Source organism: Echinococcus granulosus (genome assembly GCF_000524195.1).
Source record: "Echinococcus granulosus chromosome Unknown EG_S00036, whole genome shotgun sequence".
NCBI classification, from domain to species: Eukaryota; Metazoa; Platyhelminthes; class Cestoda; order Cyclophyllidea; family Taeniidae; genus Echinococcus; species Echinococcus granulosus.
The window spans coordinates 209,363-228,123 of NW_020170416.1; the positions used below are offsets into that span (position 1 = coordinate 209,363).

At 43.9% G+C, this 18,761-nt stretch overlaps 4 protein-coding genes across 4 annotated transcripts; 1 reads left to right on the top strand and 3 right to left on the bottom strand. All coding sequences in view use genetic code 11, as the record gives it.

Moving 5' to 3' along the window:
- Positions 1-309: 309 nt before the first annotated feature.
- Positions 310-4,669, bottom strand: EGR_05132 (hypothetical protein; the record flags this gene model as incomplete). The annotated part of the gene is made up of 5 exons (XM_024494381.1): positions 310-327; positions 864-1,096; positions 3,803-3,970; positions 4,282-4,351; positions 4,574-4,669. The coding sequence occupies 5 exons, from the start codon at positions 4,667-4,669 to the stop codon at positions 310-312; spliced, it is 585 nt and encodes a 194-aa protein (XP_024351167.1).
- A 5,498-nt stretch (positions 4,670-10,167) lies between these two features.
- EGR_05133 (pangolin) lies at positions 10,168-13,628 on the bottom strand (the record flags this gene model as incomplete). The annotated part of the gene is made up of 2 exons (XM_024494382.1): positions 10,168-10,353; positions 13,479-13,628. The coding sequence occupies 2 exons, from the start codon at positions 13,626-13,628 to the stop codon at positions 10,168-10,170; spliced, it is 336 nt and encodes a 111-aa protein (XP_024351168.1).
- A 203-nt stretch (positions 13,629-13,831) lies between these two features.
- Positions 13,832-15,621, top strand: EGR_05134 (Syntaxin-7; the record flags this gene model as incomplete). The annotated part of the gene is made up of 4 exons (XM_024494383.1): positions 13,832-14,034; positions 14,236-14,423; positions 15,199-15,389; positions 15,475-15,621. The coding sequence occupies 4 exons, from the start codon at positions 13,832-13,834 to the stop codon at positions 15,619-15,621; spliced, it is 729 nt and encodes a 242-aa protein (XP_024351169.1).
- Positions 15,622-15,826: 205 nt separating this feature from the next.
- EGR_05135 (hypothetical protein) lies at positions 15,827-18,266 on the bottom strand (the record flags this gene model as incomplete). The annotated part of the gene is made up of 5 exons (XM_024494384.1): positions 15,827-16,012; positions 16,039-16,141; positions 16,859-16,950; positions 17,384-17,644; positions 18,132-18,266. The coding sequence occupies 5 exons, from the start codon at positions 18,264-18,266 to the stop codon at positions 15,827-15,829; spliced, it is 777 nt and encodes a 258-aa protein (XP_024351170.1).
- Positions 18,267-18,761: the final 495 nt, after the last annotated feature.

The window sequence follows — 18,761 nt, forward strand, 5'->3', positions numbered from 1 at the left end:
CAATAGTATGGCTAGTGTTTTGATGCTGCCGTCTACAGTACAAACTCGTGTAGATCGCCATCGCGACTGTTTTAATCTTGTTATTGTGTACCTTTCGTTTGCTGCGTTGGTGTAGTCTGTGATTCCAGTGATATTACCAGTCAGACGGACAGAATTGGGCCTTGCTAATGCTGTTTCCAGCTGTTTTGCACGTTCCCAATATGGCTTTCCATTGCATAGCACCTTTAAAATTACCTCGGGACTACACCGATGACCCAGAGGTAGTCTGTCACTTTTAGTACTTACAGACTTGGAAGGATTAACACAACTTCAAAGGAGGTCTTTCGCCTAAGGGGAATCCATGGGATTCAAGACTGTTTGACAAGACTCAAACCGCTTCATTATCCTGCGGTTTGGCCCCTATGATGGTGCTAAAATCCTGTCTATGGAGTAACCAGAATACTACATTAGTGGGAGAAGGATTGGATAGCCTTGTGCTTCAGGTTAAACTGAAATAGACCTTCGACGAAAGAGCTAAGACTGAAGACAGTTGGCGTGGTAATCCAAGCAGATTGTAGTCAAATGAGCAGAGAGTGTCTCAAATCCGTGTTTTTGCAAAAATTAAAAGTAATCAAGCACAATGTGGAAGATCTGACTATTCTCAGCCATCTTGCGAGGCATCAATAATTATCCTATATTCCTGGTCTGTTTGTTGACGACAGTCACCAAACGATGATCTTAGTGTCGCCACAAGTGCAAATAAACAGCAAGGTGCTTGGCTTATTGAAATTTCAAAAATACTTTTGGAGTTAAACTTAAAAAGGGCGTTGAAGTATTGATAGATTGATAAAACTTTGCACATCTTGAACCCAAGCAACACTCACCTGATCCGCCGCAGTTGCTTGGCGATAGACCGCCGAAAGGTCTGCCAGCTGCCCCAACCCGATAGCTGCCGCCGCGGCCGCCTGCAGTCCTGCGGCGTAAGCATTGGAAGCGGAAGCGGCGGCGGCCGCAGCAGCAGCCGCTGCCGCTGAATTATTGATTATCCCGTCCACAGATAGTGTGGAACGTTTGGCGTGCGGTGAGCTCGCTGGCGCTCCATGCGGCACCTTGAACACTAGGTAACAAGACGGAGAGAGACGGATGAATCGATGAGAGACTGACTGGCTTTCATGTTCTTTAGCTATTTAGCTGGCAAGATGGCTTGGCCCAGCAAGTACACACGTTTACCGATATTCGGAAAGGCAGGAGGGTAGGCAGGCTCAAGGGGTGGTTAGTCCCTGAACCAGGCATTTAGGTGATCCAGTTGCAGGATAAACAAGACGGATTGGTGGTGGTGGCAGCAGCGATGGATGGAAACGAAGGTATAAACACACGTACATGGACACCCGCACACACAGATCTGGTGTGTGTGTATGCATGCATGCTTTCTGTGTGGTACAGGCAGGGAGAACTATCCTGTCTCCTTTTTCCCCTCAACGCATTTATTGATTGTGAGAAAACCTTTCCCATGTTCAAAAGTAGTATAAGCGATTTAAAATAGATTTTCCTTTTCTTATTAGATATCACTGAGACTCACTAATGGAAACAGGAGGAGAAACAGCTTATTTGCAATAAAGTAAATTAGGAAATCGGTATCCTCAAGACATCAACATTCATAGGTTTGAACGTGAGGATGTGTCATCCGATAAACACGGGTATCAAGTCAGCGTTGTAATGTAGACTTAGCGGAAACAAATACAGTCTGATGCAGTTGAATAAGTTCTTGTAAAGCCACATCATCTTGGTATTCCCGTAAACAGAAAGAACTTCAATCCGTTGAGATCTACTTTCAGGTGGAGGACGTCCTCAGATGACCAAGCAGTTGTAATCTCACAATGACGTCAAAATTCGAGGTCTTGAATCTTTTTTACCTTAATTGAGAAGCCCAACAGCTTGGGCCTTTGCAACGAAATCTACAACCCGTTGATGAGTGCTGAGTGGTCATGCCAACAAATTTGTGGGGATACGTACCCATTAAAAATTGGCAGGATTGGAGGGGCTATTTTAAAGTAGGCGACATAATCAAAGAATATGACGTTGCAATACAGATTCACCCTTGTGATAGTGAAATGGCTCGATTAAAGTGAGTCAAAAGCAGAGAGCCACCTGGCAATTCCATCCTTATTTATGAGCCTTCAGCATCCTTAAAATGCAAAGAAGCCAATTCTAAATGGCAAGGTGATTAAATGGATAAGCAGACTTGACATCAATGGTTGTCTGTTGATAGAATTTTTGCCAAAGATATGTCAAAATAATAACGCTTCTTACGATAGGCACTGTGAGAGCTGGAAAATCGGTTGGGGTATGAAGGGGAGAGAGCGTTTCCAATTCCAGGTCATTTCCAACATTTCTAAGTTCCCGAAAATATCTTCATTAACCAGGAATATTTGTTTACCGATTCACTTTGCTTGTCGGGCTGTCTGATTTTAGCAAACTCAGAGAGAAGACGTCTTTTAAAACCGATGCATTAATATGTTTCCTTTCTAAAACGCAGGAGCCAGATCGAGATGTTCTCGAGGGCGCCTTGATCTACTTGGTCTCGTCTAACTTAGTTAAAAAAAATTAAAAATAACACCGACTAAAACATGATCAAGTGGAATCCTAGATTCAGTGCTTCTCAGTAAACTACTCATTTTTAACGGGAAATTCATTATAGGGAGGGTGGCAAAATTTTATTGCAAGTCTATTGCTTCACTGGCCTCAGAAATGGATCGTTGTGGAATGGTACATGCATTCCAAACATCGATGTGGATCTCATTCAAATTAGAATTCCAACCTAGAATTCTGAAATCAAGTATTCAAATCCACTTAGGGAGTCAATTTTGGCATTTGATTATTCCTGTGTACATTCTGGACAATAGCTCACCCTACGAATAACAAAAATATTCCCATTTTGGCCAAAACGGATTAAACATCTGAAAACTCGGGAGGAAATCAATCGCCTGGTTATCCTTGACTCAAATTTTGCTTTCGGTATTCACAATTTCTTTGAGTTCAATGACCGATCTGAACCCTTTTGACATTTTCCATTCTGGATCAACAAAAACCTGAGGTAGACTGAGGCAGTCATTCTTCAACATTTTCGAATGCGGTAAGTACTCTTACCCATGCTGCATGTAACCAGGAATTTGCTAAAACAAGTTATTGTTTGGGCCTCTCCTAAGGCACTATTTCATCCTCCAACCTAAATGATTAGGATCTAAACCTACGGAAATGTCTCTGAAAGGTGAAAAGTAAAACCCGATATAATTCCTGCCTCTTCAGCAATGATGTTGATTTATTTAAGCCAACCAAATAAGACTAATATATTCAATTTTAAAAGCACCTCTGTTTCAACAACCAGTTCTCGTAATTATTCTTGAATAGAGTCAAATCAGGAGTTGGATAATGTCGTACACGTACATGCATGGCCCCCGATGCATGAGGCGGCGAGAGGTGGTGATAGGCTAAGATCTGGGCTGATCTGATCGTTTCTGACGCACATGCGCCTCCCTCACCTCCCCCCGCTATCTCTCCCGCCGTCTATATGCCCGCCTATATTTGCTGAGTCAAAGTTGACAGGCAGGGCCAGTACTGAAATTTCGACAGGGCCACTCCCTCGGGGGAAAGGGTAGGAGGACGGCAGGCGAAATGGCGAACGAGAGTAAATACCATCACATCTCGAGAACCAGCTGTCATACACTTTTGAGAGCCGAAAAATCGCCTCCTATTTCGCCTTCCTCTCCTACGCACGTATGCACGCGTCCGCTAGCTGGCTCGTCTGATGTGCGCGCACACGCACGAACGCACGCAAGCACCGACGCAAGTAGGCAAGCAAGGAACGTCAATAGAGGAACGAGAACCATGGGCGGGGCGGGATGGCGGGTTTCGGGGGTTGGAGAGGGAGAGAAAAGGTGGAGGAACAGGAGGAGGGGAACGAGCGAGCCGCCAGAGAGCGGGCTTATGCACGCTGCAGTTGATGCAAACAGAAAATTGCCTACTTGCCCACCCGCCTGCCTAACTAGCTATTTGCCTGCTTGCCCAACAAGCTAAGTAGCTTACTCCTTGGCTTACTAGTTAACCAAGCTTACATACATCAGGACACAGAAAGGGAAGATCGGAAATAATTAATGTGCGTGCGTACGGCCAAGTTCCCATACCAAATGATCGCGGCTGCGTCATAAATTACGGAGCCATCCACCTTCCTTCCCTTGTCTTCTTTGCCTTGCGGTAAACACTACTGATTTATTCCTACCAGTGTCCTATCGGTCAAGCTCATACTATGTGCGCGCATGTTGCTCGCCGACTGATTAGATAGACCAGGAACTTGGAGCGGTAGAGTGGCAAGGGGCTGATAAACAGAGAAAGTGAGGGGAATTTGTGCCAGTGACAAACGCAATTGTAGAGGTTGGAAGGGATCTATACCAGTGGCGTTCGACAAATTATGTCATGTCAGTTGACTAGAGGCGTAACGAGCTTCTAAATTAGAAAAAAAAAACAGTAGGCAGACAACCAATTAGATTAATTAGCGAAAAACAATCATCTCTAAACTGTACTCAGCCTACGCGCTCACAGGTGATTGGATCTCAACCTCCAGTGCGCTTCGATGCCCAATCAATAAACCACCATCGAAGGGGACTAAATCAGCCCCTTGCAAAGCCCAATCCATGGGTCAGCTGACTGGTTGAATACAGCCCAATGAATGTGAAGACTTGTTGATTAAAAATTACATAATTTGTTGATTGAATGTGCATCAGTCAGCACGGGTTTTAGAATGAAAAAAAAAAGACGGTAAATTCGCAAACAATCCCCTCTTTCCGCATTCAGAAATGGAGGCTTGATGAACTTCATACACCCACGCACCACACCAGACCAAACATTTTTGGGACGGGGAGAAGAGCAACAACCGGGGAAGAAGGAAGAAACCAGCTTCACTGTCGGTTAGACGTGAATGTGTGCTACTGCTGTTTCTGTCGGGAGCGCTATCTGCAACAACAACAGTGGCAGTGAGATGGGAAAACATATATAGCCGATCTGACACGGCACCACAGCTGCGCTGTTGCTGCTTTTGCTCCTGCTACTACTACAACTATCGCTGTCGCCGAATATAAGACAGGAAGAAATGATCACATGAGAGATGGGACTAAAGAGGGCAAGAGAGAAGGGAGCGAAAGAGAACTCCGAATCTCTTTTACTTTCCGCCCAATCGAAGATCAGCAATAGGTGCGCACGAGCAACCTGTCACGTGCGCATGACTCATTGATTGGACGAGACGTACGTACAAACTCACGCACGTTCGGAATACCCCATTGAGTCATTGAGACGCGGGTTTACCCATGCTCACGAGTGCATACATACTCACACAAACTTTGAATTCCTGCTGCAACCCGTTCCATCGTTTTCCAATCTCGTCTGCTCAAAACCCGTCGTTGTCTTGCTTACTTCTGCACCCTGGTGACAGGATTTAACACATCCTATTTACGAATAGTTGATAGAACGAAGACATGATGGAAAAGTTGATACCAGATTAAGGGGGACCAAAGAGGGAACGGGCATGGCTACAAACGTGTAGCATCGCTAGGATGGTATAGCACCAGCATCGACAACAAAACCGTGAGTCACACGTGCGTACACACACAAACGTACAGACGCAGGATGACTAACTATCTGACTGGTTGGCTGAATTGGGTGACTCCAGCGACGACGACGACGGCGACATGATTCAGGACCAGTACGCACGGTGTACGAGGCAGCTGACTAGGTGGCTGATTTGCTACTAGTAGCTTGGATGTGAGTGCAAAGGCATATGCCTCTACATTATTGTCAAAACCCTCGTAGCCGCCTTTAAATGTAGAGGTGGGGTGGGGGTGGGGGTGGAAAGGGGAACGTTTCAAGCTCCTTGTTGACAAGCCTGTACCTCTCAATGGAGGGTGACTAAACCCCACTTCTTATCATTAGTCAAACGCAAATCTACATGGGAAATGTCAATCCTTTCGCGCACCTACTGCGAAGTTTGTCGCACTTATGATCAACGCCAAACCTATCGACCGATCAGATGTGACCTTGGGTTAATTTAAGGAACACCGGTCGATTGATCAGCTGTCCAGAACATGGATTGGAACAGCTGTGATTGGTTAGAATCGATATTGACAAAGTTTATTCCCCCCACCCCCCAAATGCTTTTTCTCTCAACAATGGGAACAACAAAAGCAGCTTTGGGACGATTCCTTAGGTTGTTGCCGCCACGTGTGGTAGTGCAACTGTAGCAGCAGAAGTACAAACACAAATAACGGTCGTCATGGTATTTCCATAGCCAATGAAAAGTGCCCATTTGTCAAAAAGACAATCTAGGTGGATGTGTGTGTGTGCATTTTAGGCATACGGAAGAAATAGCTGCTTAACTCTCGGCCACGAATTGGGATGTAATTGATCACTATTAAAACGATCTTCGCTAATACCACTACCGCTAGTGATGACCGAAATGGGATATCACGTCAGCGTCTGCACAGGCGCAAGGAGGCTGATAACCCTTTATTGAATCAGGGGAGGTCTAGGTAGATGCCAAAAGGAAACTTGGTATTGCAGCAGCCATTAACTTGAGAGGGAGATAACAATAATAGAATGCCTCACTCACTCAACTCTGACGAACTGGGGAACTAATTTATCTGCAACGGTGTGCTTTGAAGTCAAGTTACGTAAGCAGCAACAAGGCCCGCAAACACATTAAATCCCTTACAGAGGTGAGAATTATCTCACCTCCGAGGGGCACACACACACGCATTTGTCAAACTTGAGTGTATGCTAATTCACACCTGTCACGGCGGCGCAATTGAGACGCGAACGCAGGCGAGTGGATACGAAGAGGGGGGTTTTTTGGCCAAAAAGGCAGCACCATTGTCAGACAATTTTAAGCAATTAATACAACGCAAAAGCAGCTGATTGGTGAGCGATTTCCATCATACCCAATCATGAGACGATTGACAAGTAATAAAGATGACCAGCTATTACTGACCGGCAGTTGGCTATCAATCCTGCAGACTTGGTTAGGCACCGACCACCGGTAGACTCGGTCCGTTCCTAATCACTAACCAGTCGAAGAATGCCAAACAGCCAAATTGATCAACTTTGATGCAAAGATGGCAACTCAGATGTCCGAAACAGTTTAATGGAGATCAATTGGTTGGTTAGCCAATACAGAATCTTATTTGACCATGAATCAGGCATAAATGCCATTTATTCGTAATTATTTCTATTAATAGGCACGGGTCCAGATAACGTCTGATTGAACTACTCTAAACCGAAAAGAATAGCAACCATACATAAATGTGGTTAAGAGGCCGATATTTCAGACAAGACTCGAGCTCATTTCTTCAAGCCTGTTGAATCACGGCTGCGCAACAGCTACCGAATTAACTGGATATTAATATTTGGCGGTCTAATAGCGGTCATGCAGCCTTATGGGCAAAGAGCTCCGATGCAATCCTAATTTAATGCTGCATGCAAGTGTTTTAATAACGCATATGGATGAAGCTTCTGCCTCAAAAAATAGGAGACAGGTGCCCACATCCATTGCCTGACAGTTATTAGAGATCAAAGATTGTTCATTGATGACAGCTAACGCCTCGTCCACAAGGGATGAGCCGTTTAATTCTGATGCTAAAGGGTGTAGCTAAGAGTTCAGAATTCTTATTTGTCGTGTAAAGAGGAAAGGAGATGAAACGCATTTGATTGTATCTATGATGCTTCAATGCAGGTGCTGGTGTGTTTTAACTTATCTTGCGTTTGATTTCCCAGAAAAACGAGGCGAAGTGTAACAATATCAAAAGCAATGACCCGAATTCTCGGACGCACGCAAACGGAATCACACAATTTAGGGCGGAGGGCTCTCTTAAAAACGAATCGTAATGACCTCACTTAGGCGAATGAGTAGACACGCTTGGGAAACCGATGAGCGAAGAAGAAGGTTTTCTCTCTTGCCTACCTGCCTTACTGTCTCCCTTTTCGCATAGCAGTAGGAGTAAAAGAGAGATGGAGAAAAAAACGATCACTGCCGATAGCAACTCAAAGCCAGCCAGAGCTAGCTTGCTGGCTAGCCAGCCAACAAACTAACCGACCGACCGACTATCCAACCGACCAACCAACCAGTCTAGTTGGCGTTCGTGCACATGCGCGCACCGCGGCATTCTGACGCGTCCATCCCGCCGCCACCACCACCATCAGCAGTAGCAGAGGCAGCACAAGCGCTCCCTACTCAAACGTATCGCAGCAGAGGCACGCACTCGCGTACGCAACGTGGAGAGAACAGGAAAGATGATGCTAATGATGTTGCTGCTTCTGGCAGTGCAGTGGTGACGGTGGCGTAACGAAACAAACAAAAGTGCTCCCCTGACTTGGCTAGCTAAGGGAACAAAGTGGATCACTCCCTCTCATTCTCTGCCTCCTTAGCCTACAAAAGCCTCTTTTAGACTAAAAGCATTTTAGAGCTGTGTTTGAAGGTTGTTTATAGTGGTGTCGGTTCTGCTGTTGATTCTAGGTAAGCTTTACAACTAGACGGACCTTTCCAACATCCCGAGATTCGTTCTCCCAGGCAACAAATTAGCTACCTATCACACTCGTAAGCTTTACAACGTCATAAATGGGTAATTTATGTGCTATCCTGACAATCTAACTCCAAAAAGACTGCCTGAATGCCGCTTGAAAGATGGCGTAGAATGAAGACACATGTTCTGGATTGCTCAATTCACAAAGACTTCTGGATTCTGCAAGACTTTTAGTCCCAAGTGCTTTGATTCGTACATCAAAGTCGATATAAACGCTGTCCTTCAGACCTGAGCACGCCGTGAAGTCTCTCTTGGCCCACAACACCTATTGAAGGCACTATCTCATCCCCTTGGGAATAAAAAACCGGCGGTAGTTATTATAACACACGAGAAATGCAAAAAAGCTTGTAAATTCACACCGGGGAGCTGTCAATCACCCAATCAGGGAGGTTGTTCGTTTGCATAAGGTACGAGTGAGCGAGCGGTTGCAAGACTAAACAACTTTTCGCAATACTGCTTAAAACGATGCAGGATAACAACCTAGCATCACGTCCACCACCACAAGAAGGCCAAACACGAGAGGCAAACATCCTGTGTGCATGTTTGTGCTGGTGTCTTTGAGTGACAGCTTCTATTAGCCTGTGTTTACAAAGAGAACCGAACCCAATTAAACGAATGTGTATCGCAGAGAGCGACAGCGTGAGATGAGACCACATAGCCTTAGTAGAATCAAGAAGGCGAAGGAGGGGAGTTCCTATTTAACAAATTAGCAACAACCTTTCCCTTGGACAAACGATTTATTGCCTCCCTTCAATGGGCATAAAGGGGCAACAGCTGACACCGACGGTGATGACTGCAAATGGATGAACCCGCCTATACATGAGGGCTTGCTTTCAATCACCACCTCGTTGAAAAACAACACGAAGGATTTCGTGCGATCCTAGGACGCCACAATGCGAAAACGTTGAATGACAGCACGTTGGCGGAGAAGCAGTAGATGTGAATATCTTGACCTTCTTTTAAATCTAATCTAGGTAATCTATCGCTATGCCTTATTTGGGGAGTATGGCAACTCCGTTAAGCACTACAGTTTGTTCAGCACAGCCAAATCAGATGGACTATGACGCTGTCTTATTTTATAGCCTTGATGTAAAAATTGCCAAGCAGACGGTGGGCTTTCTTTTCTTTTTGCTACAGTCGAGAGAAACGGTGTTTTTACTATAAGTGGCGAAAATCAGAACTACAAACAGCTACTGTGTGTTTTGCTAGCACACACGCACGCATAAACACAATGGTAAAATGAAACAAAAGTAAGCGTGGGGATAGAGAGAGCTAGTTTTGTGCATGATGCAGACACACTGTGTCTCCAATGTATCCGAGAGGGAGAATTTTTTAGCATACAAACATGAAACCAATTGATTTGGATGCGGGGCCTTTTGGATGAAGAGGAGGAAAAGTAAACAAGCGCCACTGAGACCGTTTCGTGTCCAGTGCGTGAGCGAGAGAGCGCGCAGGTGCCTCCGCGCGAGCGTTACCCTCTCTCTCACTCCCTTCCTCACTCAACATCAGAAAAATAGGCAAAAGCACAGGCAGCCAGCTTCTGAGCTTCGCCCTCCCCTCCCACCGCTCATACACGCACACGCGCAGGCGCGTGCACAGGGGGTGAACGGAGGGGGGATAGGGTGGAGAGGAGGGTAGGCAGGTAAGTATGGGTAGCGCAGAGGGGAAAAAGGAAGAGGTAAGGCTTAAAACACGACACACAAGCGAACTTACGCGAGGCGCCATGTTCGATGAAATTGAAGTCGAAGGGAGTCTGAAAAAGATCAAGGGAGGTCGAAATTAGAGGGATGGGGCCTTGATATCACAGGACCTTTACAAGACACAAAAAAGAGGATAAATACCAGTCTTATGGGCAAAACGGTGTGTGTAAACGCAGTTGATGGCTCTCTGAACTTTTGCCCTCCTTCAAGTCAGCTGATCAAAACAGATGGCTTGAATCGATTGACAAAAAATCGATACTTTGTGGCAAAGCGCCCCTTTTAAACGGAAAAGTGTAACACCATGAGCTTTAAATAGCCAAATTGACACATTTGACAGCCGGTTGCTCCTATAGATATTCAGAATAAAAAGGTGTAATATCCGACACGGAGAAAGCAGGTGCTTCGAGCTGCTTGATGCATGGGAAAAAGGCATTTTACAATTGAATAAAATTAGCCTTTAGGCTGTAGACTTAAACTTTTCCTAAACTCGACTTTGCTGACTAGATTGCACATGAAAAGCATGGCGCGCTTAAAGTTCAATTTAGATTGATAAAATGTCTTAAAGTGCATATTTTGGACCTAATACAACTGTTTACGCGGGACAGTTTGAATACTTGTGTAAAAGCAAGTTATTTTAAACCTTTTCAGTAATCAAATTGTCTAATTCCTGATAATCAAGGTACCGCCTTTATTTCATGACTAGCAAGGCGCACACCAAAGTTGACTATTAAGGCAGGATTGCTTATCCATCATAAATCATAATTCCAAACCAAAAAATTTTATGTCTTTTCCCAAGATACCTAGGTATGAGTTGAGTTTATGCCAAGGAAATATTCCACGATGCAGTTATGCTGATGCCGCCACCTCTTAGAACAAAAGTCGCAGTTTCCCTAGCTCAAATTGAAAACTTACGGCGTTTAAAGTTACATGCTTTGGGCTCCAGTTGACTTTAGCTGCTTTGTTTTTTTGCCAGTAACTTCAGTCACAGAAATGAAGAAGACAGTTACAAATTCTGAGATTTTAAATTAAATATATACTCAGAACACAAATACACTAAACAGCGTCAACGACCAGTAGTGGGAACAAAACCCTCTGACTTAGGTAGCCCAAAGTAAGGGTGCCCAAAGATTTCATTTGTCAAATTCAACGGGACTCGGAAAAGGACGTAGGAAAAGAGGGATGAAGTTGGCTGTGCTTCAAAAAAATGTCTGTGGAAAAGATCGACTAAACAATGTCGCTGATGCCACACAAGAAGCGCCAAATTCAAATGCATAAACTTGACGATATACTTCTGTTGTTCATAGGCCGTTGTTATGGGCTTAGTAAACATTTGATATACTTGGAGGGGAAATAAACTCTTTAGTACCATCTCAGGCAAATTTCGATGAAACGTCGCAGTGTAAAAAGGTTACACCCTTGCATTTCAGATATCACAAAGTTCCAAAATGTTTTTGTTTTTATGGCTGCTTGGATCTGACTGTCAAGCTTGGGTACAATACTGCTGCCTTGCAAAGTGAGCCAGCGCACGTCAACATAAGTTTGACTCTGTTAACTGCAGCTAACCTTTTCAATTTTTCATCATTCAGGCACTACGATGGTAAAATAAAACCTTGCTCAAACTACTACCTATGCTACTTGTCTCCTAGCATTTTTGTAAGACAAAAATAATTCTTTTTCTGAAATCATACAATTCACAATGCCTTTAAGGATAACTCGAGGATCAGCTTAACTATCAAGTTGAAACCATCGATGTTTATTGCACCCACCGATAGAGATATTTTGAATAAAAACTCTTCTCACACCATCTGATGTGCCGTGTTTGAACTCCTGTAAGTTTTAGATTGAACCAGTCCTAGACCCGTAGGTTAAACAAATGTCTTCTGAGATCAATGCAAACCGTAGAGGATCACAAGGTTGGCAAAATTCTAAGAAACTAAAGGAAGCATGGAGTGCACATAAAAATTCATCACTGCAAAACAAACTCAACCCATCTGGGAATGAGAAGAGGAAGGAAAGAGAGGAAAGGAAGAGGACGGGAAAGGTACGTAATTTTGACGCTGCGGAAACGACTTTGTGTATACTTGTTTCCTCCCGCTCTCAGTCTAATTTGCACCCACTCTTGCCTGCATTGAATGAATATTGCATTGGACCAAACAAACTCTTTAGTGCTGTACCAAAACAACCCATCTATGGTGGAAACTTCCTGCGTTTCCAGTGACTGACATAAAGCAAACGACGTGCTGTAGCAGAGAGACCGTTCACAGTCTGAGAAAAAAGTTGGTAAAGTGACGCTTTTAAAGGCCAAATATAGGTGAAAGTAGCTAAATGGAATAAAATACACAAGTAGGATAGTACGGAGATAAAGGCTATACATAAAATACATAAACAGATATAGATGAAAACTTAAAAATAAGAGAAGAGTTCTGGCAACCATTGAAACTTATTCAGTAATATTAAGTCGTATAACTTGTAAATGGAGTGCAAATAGGAGCTAATTTTAAAGATGCAGCCAAAAAAGAAGAGCAAAATTAATCTGATGTTTACTAAACTAATGAAACAGCCGTGGTGCAGTTATTATATTAAAAGTCAAAAATTACTAAGGTTGAAAGTATAGTTTGTCTGAAACAAAAGGTCCTTTACAAGTACACCAATAAAGCCTTTGCAGCAATACTTTGACAGCCAAAAAAAGTTGCAAACAATATCAAAAACCGGAAAAGTGCCTTTACATATAGCTTAAAGGATTTTTAAAAAATTCACAACAAAAACATAAATGGAATCAGCAACAAAGACAAGTCATCAATGAAATATGTACGGAAGAAACAAAAGTGCATGCTTCAGGCTTCTGACGCTCAAGAAATAAAGTTACATCTTAAAAAGCAATCTAGGCAAAAATAATCCTTAGAATCAAAATGCAGAGAGCAGCAACAAGTATTAATGAAAGGAGGCTTAAAAACAAATCATAAGTAACGTAAACAACCCAAGACAATTAAGCACAAATATTGCATATAATAATCAAGGCAGCTAAGTAATTTGCAAATTTCTTATGCTAAATCACTAAAACAAAAGAAAAATTTTAGTTAAAATTATTTTTTGTTCAGTTGCAGCTTTTATCAACCTAATAAAGCTGTATAAGTATTAAAAGCCGGTTATATTCACAAATAGAGGAAAGGCAACATACGTGTCCTTCACCCTCGATAACTAAGCCGACTTTATCCTCAGTTAAATTTTCGGACGATTTTTTTTGCTCCTCTTCTTCGCCCTCATCTTTGTATACTTTTAATTCGTCCGTACAGGCACTTTCGTCTCCTGTCGAGTTCATATGCGACATAGCCTCCGTGTCACACTACGCGCAAAGCATGCTCAAGGTGAACTTAGCTTCCATAACGATTACCTTGAAAAAGTTAGCAAAATTAAAAATATTTTTTTGAATATTTATATGCTTAAAACTAAAAAAAATTTAAGCAGGGCAATAAAATTTTATTTTATTATACTGGACGCGCGCTTGACGCGCATTTTTTGGGTGGGTGAAAGATGGCGGTGAGCAGCGATGTGTCGGCAGATATAAGTAAAATAGAGCTTGATATACTTGGCATTAAACAGCAAATTGACCAATTTGAGGAAATTCTCAAGAGCGCCGAATCCGGTTACACATCGGTGTCTTCCCTCAACGAGAAGTACCATGCTATAATTCTCTCCACCAAGGATCTTTCTCAACACTTGAAGGCGCTTCGAGAGTAACCATTGTTCATTTGTTTCTTTGTTCTCGCGATTTATTGGTGCCGATTTTAAAACTTTTAATGGTCTACGTAATAGCCTGTCGTCAGGATGTTTGTCCCGCAACCCTGATGAAAATTACTTGGTTTACTGACTTTTAATTACATCAAGGGTAGAAGTGCTGTTTGACTGCTTGGGTTTTCTGTTTACTTTCATCTTAGGGTCTCCTACGCTCCCGGTGTTAGTGATGAGGTGCGGGCCCGAGCGCGTAACCTACACGAGCAGGCGATAAATCAGACTACCCGGATCCAACGCATTGGTCGGGAGACGCAGCGAATTTCCTCTGCTCTTTCTCGCTCCGCTGCCGCTGCTTCTCAAGGCTCTACTGGTGCCATTCTCGACCTTAAGGGTGAGTTCCTTCATCATCTGATGTCTTTCGATCTTCCAGTGTGCTCTGATTTTCATGCCTATTTTCAATGTTAATTGTATCTGGAGCAAAGTTACCGTGTATTTTACTAAACAACTACAGAGGCGTGGTATGCCGCATCATTCTGAGGTTAATTTGTTTGCATCAGTGGTTTCTCTTCATCTTCTTTTGAGCGACATTTTCGGAGTGGGAACAGAGGCGATATGGCGAATTTATCAACACAAAGCAGCAGTCAGACCTTATTTGGCGAAAGCCGGTCACTTGATGTACAGTGGATGCGGGCGAATATGCTTCTGTGTCGGCGTGTGTGCTGTGTTCATGCGTTGCGAACCCATTGACTCTGTTGTGTGATTTTCATTTCTTCCACGTGATGCGGTTGCATGAGTGCTGAATAGGTGATTCTACCGTCTTCTTTGAATTGAAACAGAGTGGCGTTGTTTTTTGGGAATGTAATTCCAGAGCCTGAAATTGAATGGCATGCGTGATTATTGAGTCACCATATCATTACACCATCGTTAGATAGTTTTACTGACTTGAATTTACCGGGATTTAAATAGCCTGGCGTATTTTAATTGCCACTTTTAAAAAGTGTAAAATTCGGTCCAGTCATCAAATCGGTACTTAGAAATAACAACACCCTTGCTGATTAGGCCAATCTGGTTCTACAGTTATCATTCGTATGACAAATCAACGTCATTGAAGCAGATTTAGTAAATATTGTTAATTTGAAGAGTTCTGTGCTACACCGCCTTTTTAGGTGATGGCGCAGGTGGAATGCAGCAGATGATGCAGATGCAGGAGGACGAGCAGATGGCGCGTGAGATGGAAGCCCTGGAAGCGGATATCGTATTGGTCAATGAGCTTTTTACTACCTTAGCAACCTACGTTCACGACCAGGGCGAAATTGTTGACTCAATTGAAGCCAATACTGAGACCGCCTATGTTCAGGTACCGTGGGATGGGAGGACTACGGGACCACGCCTACTTATTTAGTCTTTCAGTAGCAACGATTCTATTTCCTCCTCTGTTTCAGGTGCAATCGGGTGTGCAGCAGTTGCAGACAGCGGTGCAGCATCGGAAATCGGCGCGTCGTCGAAAATGCATGTGTATCCTCGTCCTCCTGGTTGCCATAGTCATCATTGGCCTAGTTATCGGGTTAAGTTTGAGGGACAAAGGTTGAGCGCTTTAACGTTCTTGTTTTTGTTTCTTTTTTCATCACTGAACCACCAAATTGACTGAGATTTATCCCAGCCTCCTTCTACCTTCCACTGAATGCCTCCCATTCGGCTGTTTGTCTCATCTCCTCCTTTTTTTCATTTCCATTGGAAATTAGGAAGAAATGTCATAATGTATTTGAAAGATAAAACCATATTTTATACGTAATGTTAGGGAAATGTTTCTTTTTTGTCGGGATCCTCTGGTGGTAAAGAACTTTGGACCCTTCTTACGATTAGGAGGCAGACGTGCCAGAGGGTGGGCCCATTGTAAACGCACGGAAGGAATGGGATGCTGTTGGCACAGGAAGAGCTCAGTTCCAACAGCGTGGAGATCGGGTAACGTGAGGCCGCAGTCTGTTCAATGCCAACTACGTAGTCACCTTGTCCTTAGCCCTGTCCTCAATGCTTCCTGCACAACGATCAGCTTCCACGACTGGAAGGACGTCGGTGGCGATCCAGGCACCACGTTCCAAGTTGGGTAAGCTGCGACGGGGAAGTAGTAGTGCGAACTGGACGATGATCCACTGCGAGTGCATTATTCACGGTGGTCACACTTTAAAGGAATATTTGCTTAAAAGCGTGTCAGGAGTATCACAATCACTAGCAGATTGCCGCATCAATACTGTAAAGCATTCCCGAGGGTCGGTCTCTGCTTTCCTGGTTATCAACGCAGCTTTGATGGCTCCGGTTGAGAGCCTGGAGGCAAAGCGGCGGCAAAAGGCGAGGTCGTCTTGCATTCAGCGACTTCATTCATCCTACTGACGCTATAAAGTCCAGATGGCAGAAGGTTTCTCAATACATTCAAGACGTGAAATGGCTGGAAGGTCGGTTGAGTGATTAGGACCCAATGCCACTGTCATGGAGGCGTAAAGAAAGTGTGCTGGCACAAGCCCCATCGTAGGCTTTGGGTCGTTAGCTCTCTGACACGATGCCTGCCTTCTTTGGCACATTTTTATCAAAAAAGAACATTTTTTGTCAAAGAACCTTATATAAACAGAAATCCACGAATACGCGGAGATATACATCTGTGGATGGGAGCTGTACAAACGAACGGGGAGATTGAAGTTACTGACCGGCTATTTTCACTTTTTGCGACGAATCCTCTTGGCCAAGCTCTTTGAAATATGTGTTATCCCACTGGATTTGCCTATTTTCTTCCTAAAATGGGAGAAGAAACCATCATCAAAGCACCCTCCTTACCCCTTGCTGTGACGCAGGGCCTTTCGACGTCTTCGCTTGTTCTTGGCGTGTCTTCCCAACTGCCTCTCCAGTGTAGTCTTCTTGAAGCGCTCCTGTGCATCACCAAAGGATAAAAGCGGTTAGTTTTTTTCCGCTTTTGTTTAATTAGAGAATGAAATTGAGTGACACTTGAACAAGCAGATGACTGGCATTTAACCGGCGATAGATGATTTAGATTCTTTTCGAGGGACAAAAATATATTCAAGGACGGAGCAGCCGGCACAAAATATGGTGAAGCCTTACCTGAACAGCGTAACGTTTTGTACTTAAGTAGAATATATACAATAAAGTTGTTTTAGTTTTGACACATCATCACTTTCAAATGGAAAACTCGCATAAAACACCTGAAAAGCCTGGAAGGAGTTGATATTGGCCCCGCTGTAAGTTCAACTACTTCAAAAGAAAGTCAAAAGGCACGGGATCTACGATTCCATACTACCCAAGGCAAAGTTTAAGTGGAAGAAGAGGACGTGAAGAACAGTGTACATTCTTGTAGTCAGTGAGAGCATTCTGCCGTTCGCGTTTTCGAGTCTCCATCAGAAGGCGGTAGTTGACGGCGGTGCCCTTAGGCGGTTTGGCGCCCATTTTCAGCAGCAACTCGCGCCGCGCCTGGCGTCGCTCCGCCACACCCAAATTGGTCGCGCTTGCCCGCTGTCGAAGCAGGTCAAAGGAGAGGTCGCGAACACTCACGTAGTAACTCTCTTCCTCCTCGACTTCATTGCCCTCATTCCCTTTTTTTTGAGGCATCTAGATGGAGAAGGGTAATATGACACGGGGCAGAAAACTCCTCCTTGCGTGATAAGGAATGCAGAAAATCATAGATTGAAAGGTGGATTCCAAGTAAATGGATGAGTGAACAAAGGGCTCGTGGGTGGGTGGATGAGTATTACAATGAGGGAGCTAGAATAGGCAGGTCTAGGACGGGTGAATGGATGCATAAAGTAGGAAAGTGTGGTTGACCTTAGAAGCATGCGTAGTAATGTCGTCATAACGCCTGTTCTCGTCTAAACACATGGTTCTACTTAGCCTTTCATCATAAATAAAAGTCCAGTTGGGACTGATGTATCTGCAGAAATGTAAGAGATAAGCAGTGGAGAGCCCGAGAAAAGATGGGTGGGTGGATGGAGGGAAAGGGACGAATCTCAAACTAACGAGGTGGAGGCAGGTGAAACAGGGATGACTGTTGTGGGCGGGGCAGTAGATGGCTGGGTCAATAATTTGCGAGTAGCCAAACTGAACCAGGGATGGCAGGGTAGGAGATAGACAGATGAGTGGATTGGTTGTTACGACAGGATGGATTGAGAAGGCCGAATGCGAAGAGGTGGGTCAGAAATGGATCAAGAAGTACGGAAGGGATGGGCAGAAACATAATTGATGGGTAAATCGAAAATTGGCGGGGAGGACAAGCTTGACTGGGTGTGTGTGGATAAGCAAAGGATATGATCGAGGACTGGTAGATCGAATGACGGATAGACAAATTAAGTGCAGAAAAATTAGCAGCAGAATATGAAGGACGAAGAATATTCGTGAATTGAAACCACGAGAAAATGAGGACCTCCTCTATTTCCTTTCGATATTTTGAGGTGAACAAATACAAATATGCACTATTATAAGATAAAAAAAACAGAGGTTGGCCTCAATATTTCCTTCAGATTAGAACCTACATTGAATGCAATGGGGTCAGATCGATCTCATTATCCTCCTAACCCATCGGCCCTTAGATTACGGCTTACATGAAATATGCAGTCCACTGGGGACATTTACTCAAAAAACATTCTTAAAATCCCAGAGTTAACTGAAATACTGGGCGATAATTGTAAGGACGGAGGCCCACGACAACGACGAAAGAATAAGAAACAAATGT